This window comes from Callospermophilus lateralis, chromosome 3 (genome assembly GCF_048772815.1).
Source record: "Callospermophilus lateralis isolate mCalLat2 chromosome 3, mCalLat2.hap1, whole genome shotgun sequence".
Lineage (NCBI taxonomy): Eukaryota > Metazoa > Chordata > Mammalia > Rodentia > Sciuridae > Callospermophilus > Callospermophilus lateralis.
Window position 1 is genome coordinate 178,728,221 of NC_135307.1, and position 6,461 is coordinate 178,734,681.

General features: G+C 60.2%; 1 protein-coding gene across 1 annotated transcript in view; it reads left to right on the forward strand.

Moving 5' to 3' along the window:
* Positions 1 to 6,066, forward strand: part of Ctnnbl1 (catenin beta like 1) — a 159,594-nt gene extending 153,528 nt beyond the window's left edge. The window contains exon 16 of the mRNA XM_076849081.1: positions 5,887 to 6,066. Coding sequence (XP_076705196.1) covers positions 5,887 to 5,975 — 89 coding nt within the window. The 3' untranslated portion in view covers positions 5,976 to 6,066. The remainder of the gene's footprint in view (positions 1 to 5,886) is intronic.
* Positions 6,067 to 6,461: the final 395 nt, after the last annotated feature.

A 6,461-nucleotide genomic window follows, 5' to 3' on the forward strand; every position in this document is an offset into this window, starting at 1 on the left:
TGACAGCTGATATATCCCTTGAGGTCGCAGGAAAACGCTGACGGGGCGGCCCAGCAGGGGCTTTTCCAGGGTTTTCAGTCCCCCCTTTCCTGTGGGGCTGCCAGAGGAGCTGGAGAGAGGGATGGCTCAGTGGGTCCCTTTCTCTGCAGCTGCCCACATGGCTCCTGAGATGGCCCTCCCTGGAACAGGTGGCAGCTCTGGGCCTCAGGGCAGTGGGCCTTTTGGGGAGCCAGGGTCTAGGGACTGAGACGCCCTCCAGAAAAGGGCTGGCAGGCTGGGCGCCCCCGGGCGCAGGCTTCCTGCCCTTCCCTTCCGGTGCCCGGCGCCGAGCGGGACTCAGGTACTGCTGAGAGCAGCACATGCCCAGTAGGACCTCAGGCTTCCCGTTGTTCCTCCAGAAATGCAGGATCCCAGTGGGCAGAGTGGACCCTCACTGAGTGCCTGCTCTGGCCAGGCTTTCAATGTCCATCATCTGTGGTCCTCTGACAACCTCAGGAGACAGATTGATCTCCATTTTGCAAATAAGGAAACTGAGGCCCTCTGCAGTTAAGGGATGTCCTCTGCATCACTAGTCGTGTTGGAACCTGGGCACAAACGCAGACAGGTGTACACAGTAGTACTTCAGTCTTGCAGAAAGGAGGGCTCCCGCTGTGTCACCGGCTCACGTGTGTCTTAAGGGCTTTGAGAAGGAAAAAAAAACCGAGGGCATCCACCTTCAGAGAGCACCCCTTGGCATCACGGGCAGGAGGGCTGCTGCAGCGAAGGAGACCCTTAGGAGGCTGTCCCAGAGGGGCTTCCAGTCCCCTCACAGGGTCACAGAGCAGCAGGAAGCCAGTGCCGGGTGCCGAGCTGTGGAGAGAGGAAAGCGTGGTTGTTCACTCCTGCAGCGCCGTGGCCTGAGTCCCCTGCAGCTCCCCGCCGTCTGCGCGGACTTTTTCGTCTTGCAGACCTGAAGCTCAGGGTGGAGGCACTAACCCTGCTTCCCTCCCGCATTCCCCAGCCCCATGCCACTTGCTGCTTTTATGACTGGGATGACACTAGGTAAGGAGGTGGCTATGTCGCGGGCAGAGGTGAACGGACGTGATGACTCCCGCACCACAGGAGCTGTGACCCGGGAAGCCTTGTTAGTGTAAGTGATTATCAGTGGGTGCCCTGGCCAGTCTCGCAGGTGCCTGAGTCCACGGGTGGAAGTTGCCCACAGCCCTTTGACCTGCTGGTGCCCTTATGGCTTAAAATCCCTCAGAAGCCCATAAACCTGCACTTCCTGTTGCCTTGGGGCTCTTGGTAGCCCCAGCCTTGCCTCGTGGTTTTCTTTTTTTTTTTTTTTTTTAAAGAGAGAGTGAGAGAGGAGAGAGAGAGAGAATTTTTTAATATTTATTTTTTAGTTATCGGCGGACACAACATCTTTGTTTGTATGTGGTGCTGAGAATCGAATCCGGGCCGCACGCATGCCAGGAGAGCGCGCTACCGCTTGAGCCACATCCCCAGCCCTGCCTCGTGGTTTTCAAGCTGCAGAAGCTGGTAGAATTAATCTTCTAATGACATGATGTGTGGGACTTGTGCCTGGACATGGCTCCGGTGGCCACCAGGTCTGTAGAGGCAGGAGAGGATCCTGAGGAGAGGCCTGTGTCAGCCCTCTAGCTTTTTAGGGACGCCTTAAGCCTGCTGCCCCCTGGACCCTCCTCCCCCCAGTCCACCCCAGAGGGCTCCCAGATGCACTGCCTTGGACAAGGAGGTGTGGTGTGGAGGAGGGAGGGGAGGAACCCCCCAAGAGCCAGCCTGGCAGGACTGTAGGGTCTGCCTGGCTCCCCAAGCCCCTGCTTCCTGGCTGGCTGGTCCTGGGCAGCCACCTGCCCTCTCCCAGCTGCAGTTTGTTCATCTGCAAGAGTCACGGGGAGAACCAGGGGAGCACCCGAGTGTCAGATGCTAGCACATGGGCCAGCTCCCGGGAGCTGGGAGAATGCCAGCCATGTCACTGTTGAGTAGGTGTCCCCACAGTGAGCACAACAGGGACGCACAGCCCAGCCTCATCTCCATCTCGGTGTAACTTCAGGCAAGTAGCAGATGACATGTCCGAGTCTGGCTTCCTTCTCTGTAAAAAAGCAAACCTAGAAACTGCCTCTCTCAGGAAGGCCCTGAAGCTGGGTGACGGGGACCCAGGACCTGCTCAGCAAACACTGTCCTGCCTGCCTCCGCCAGAGCTGGTGGGAAAGCCACGGGCACCATGCAGGCCAGACTCGGGGGCTTCATGGGGGTGCTGTCAGTGGGTGCTTACCAGACAGCTCACATGTCCTCAGGATTCTGGGGACATGGCCCTGTGAGCACTGTGAGCCAAGAAGGACCTCCCACAGCCCGCAGAGTGCTCTCTCTCTCCCTTCCAAGCTTGTCGTTGTCATCCAGGCCCCTGTCAGGCTCCGGGTCTTCTTTCCACTTCCTGTTCTGTGATCACTTGTTTGTCTTCATGGGTATTTGGTGTGAAAATACTGGCTTTCCTCCTCTCTTCCGCACCCTTCCCCTGCGCTGTGAGCAGGGAGCAGTCAGGCCTGGGGCCCGGCTCTGAACCAGGCTCATGAGAGCCCTGGAGAGGGCTGGGCGGGCAGGGCAGGGCGGCTGCGCCCACCTCGTCCATCCCGCCCCCTCTGCCTTCGTCCCTCTCTCCCCACCACCTTGGCTCTCTCTTCATCCGCCATCTCTCCCTACACACACACACACTCACACACACAAATGAGAGCTCTTCCCGAGACCCCTGGGAAGAGTCTGTTCAATATTCATAAACCCTGCGCAGCGCTATAACCAGGAGGCAGCGGCTCTACCAGGACGGACCCAGCAGGGCTCCTCAGGAGCAGAGCCGGGGCGGGCGCAGAGCACAGGCGGCTGCTCAGACTTGCCGTCTGTCTCCTCTGGGATCCTCAGGGCAGTGGTCAGTTTCTAAGAGCCCTGCAGCCCCCACCCCACATCTGTCCTGAGTCCCCTTCACCACCTCGCAGCCCCTCCAGGGGGACAAGGGGCAGGCAGGTGTGGCTCTGGAGTGCTCATGGGCACTTCTCCAGGGGCTGGGAGCAGGCAGACGGGGTAATGCTTAGGGCAGAGGGTGCCATTTGGGGACCTGCCCCACCAGAGGGGCTTTGGGGCGTGTTTTTCCACTGCGTTCGGCTCCTCCGCCAGCCTAGGCGTGGGCAGGCTGCTGCTCCGATGGCCTCGGTTTCCTCTGAAACCGAGGAGGTTTTTCTGGTCAGGACCAGAAGGTCAGTGCTGGGGCCAGCCCAGGGTGTGAGGCGCTCCCTCCACAGATCTGTCCCCACCTGTGTGAAAGCGACCCCTCCCAGAGGACTGGCCATCTGGCCTTGCCCTCTTCCCATGGCCTGAGTGACCACGGAGACTGGCCCAGAAGGTGGTTCTCTGTGAGCAGGGCGGCCTGCCTTGTTCCTGGGCCCTGGAGGGGAAGCTGGCTTTACTCCTGGAAAACTGCTGTCCCAAAGGCCCAGCCCTCCCTCCGCGTCCCTCCCTCCAGGATCCAAGAAGACATTAGAGAGCGAAGTGTTAGTTCAATCCATTAAGACTCCTGCTTCCCGACCGTGCCTCGGGGGGCATTAAATGCTCTGATGGCCATTTCTCTCTCTCCTGGGCAGCGACAGCATCACTTATGTGTGAGTAACTTCCACGTGGCCTCAGAGCTTCTCCCCAGGCTCCCCGGCTGCTCCCCGTCACCCCAGCCCTCTCCTCCAGGGGCTGGGACAGGAGGCCTTGGTCATTTGCCATTGGGGGTGATGGGTGGGCCTAACAGGGGGGTTTCCGTGGGGGAGTCACAGCAGGCACGTGTCGGAACCCCAAATCCCGTTTTCCAGCACACGTCCAAAGCACTGCAGAGGAAGGGGGGCGTTGCGACCCGTGTCCCGAGCGTGGAGGGTGGTGGGGTCGCACTCCTCCCTCCCTGTCTGGATCAGGGGACGTGTGACCGTGCCGCAGCCTCAGATCCAAGAGCTCTCTGTCCTAGCCAGCTGGTGTGCACTTGGCCACCACGCCCCTGGCCACGTTAGTCACTTGACTTCATGAGGCTTCCGCGTGGCCTCAGAGGCCGGCCCGCGTGTGCAGAGCCTGAGCAGCCTGAACACAGAGGGGGGACGTCCTTGCAGGGTGTGTGGACGTCCCCCGTGGTGTCACCAGGCTGGGAGGAAACGAGTGTTCCTTGAGCGCCGTGTCTGCCGGGAGCTGGGGCTTGTTTTCGGAGTGGCTCAGGGTTGAGAGCAGACGGGTGCCAGCTCTGCCCCGGCCTTGCCCTGCTTCCTGTGAGTGTGGGTAGGGGACCCTCAGAGGGCAGTGAGGAGTTGGAGCACCTCGTCCCCTTCCCTCCATCTGTTCTTAATACCTGGTCGTGAGAGTCACAGCAGGAAGCCCAGGCCACCACGTATTGGGAGGTCACGGTTGTGAATGAAATGGTATGTTGCCGACACCGAGCTGGGATGACAGGGCAAGCCAGAACCTGGTCAGTCTCCACAGTGCCCTGAGGGTCTTCCCCCTGGGGCCTCCTCCCCACAGCCTGGTCCTCCTGCTCCCTGGAGCCCAGCTCCCCGACCCTCAGGGTGCTCTGCTCCCCGCCCTCCCCGTGGCCCGCTAGCTCCCTCCTCCCCACCCACCCTGCAGCACCCGGCTGCTTGAATCTCTTGTGGGTGGCCCAGCCCCCCACAGCTCTCCCGGTCGGTGCAGAGACCTGCCCTCTCCATCCTTGGGGACCCCTCTCGTTGTCACCTTCCCACTACTTTGTCACATGTCTGGGTGATGTCAATACCCCCCTCTCACACCCACTTCCACCCTTTCACGGATCCTGTTGGGTCCTCCTTCTGAAGGCGTCAGTCTGTCTGCACGTCTCCCCTCCACCGCAGCCTGCTTGGTCCCAGGGCTCCCGGTCTCCCCCTGCTCCACCCCTCCGCCCTCAGGGCACCTCCCACACAGCGGCCAGAGGAACCCGGAAAAGGCAGATCCTCACTGCTCGCTCAGAACCCGGCCAGACGCCCCTCTCGGGGAAAGATCCAGGGTGCTCGCAGCCTGGGCTCCCCCGGCCCCGGGCTCTGGACACACGGACCGGCCAGCCCTCGATGGATCAAGCAGGCCCCCCTCGGAGCCCCCCTCCCAGCCTTCCCACCCTTGTCTCCCTGGGGTCTTCAGCCTCTCCTTCCCCAGGAGCCGCTGGCAGCCATCTTGGGTGTATTGTTTGCATTTTGGTTTATTAACCTCTCTAGAAAGTAGGCTGTGTACAAGCAGAGATTTCCGTCCATATTGGTCATTATTGTGTTCCCACTGCCACAGATAGTGGTTCTCATAGGGTACGTCAGTGTCACCTGGAGGACTTGGTAAATGCAGTTTGCCAGCCTTACCCTCTGTTTCCTGTTTAGAGTGGGCCCAAGATCTGCATTTCTAGGAGGTTCCCACATGCCGCTGCTGCTGGCCAGGTCCACATGCTGAGACCGCTAGCCCAGGACGTGCTTGCCCAGCAGGCCGGCCTCTGCCCATTTGTGCCATGATAACAAAGTACCTGAGGCTAGATAGTTTATAAAGAACAGAATTCCTTCCTTACAGTTCTGAAGGCTGAGAGGCTCCAGGGTCACAGTGCTGGCCTTTGCTGTCTGGTCAGGACCAGAAGGTCAAGGATGCCATGTCCTCACATTGCAAAAGGCAGGACAGAGGCCTAGCGAGCTCCCTGGGGTCCGTTCTTGTCCCTGAAGGTGGAGCCCAGTCACCACCTAGCTGGGGATTGAGTTTCAGGGTGAATGTTGGAAGGGACATGTTCAAGCACAGCAGCAGCCATTAGGTGTGTGTTGGGGACATGGGCCACCTAGCCTCCCGAGTGCATGCCTGCAGTACAGCCTAACCCTGCCCTTGTCTCCCTAGAGTATGCAGAGAACATCGGGGACGGCCGGAGCCCAGAGTTCCGGGAGAGCGAGCAGAAGCGCATCGTGGGCCTGCTGGAGAACTTCTAGAGCCCCGGCCAGCACGTGGACAGCCGCTTCCCCCAGGAACTGTCTCTACACAGCTCTGTGTGGCTCTGGACAATTAAAGCTAGTTTTGGAATCCCGGACTGGCCTTCTTTGTAGCGAAGCTCCCCTCTGACCTGTTCCCTACGCGCTCAGAGCCGGGCAGTGATGGCGTCACCACCGCGGTTGCCCTGGTGTGTGCCGGAAGCTGCCTTCTGTCTCTGGGCAGTGGGGAGGACGTGGACTGGGCCTACCTCGGACTTCAGCCACAGCACAGCTCCTGGTGTCAGAGTCACTCAGGGACAGGGCACAGGGGACAACAGACACACAGTGGCCCCCCCACCATCCACTTTCTGTGGCTTCAGGGACATTGTCAGGTCAGCAGTAGCCTGCTGCTACATCCTGGCACCTGCATCACTCACCTTGCCCTTCTCACCCTCGGGTGACGTCCACGTCACTCCAAGGGGGGGTGGCACAGTTAGACGTTTTGAG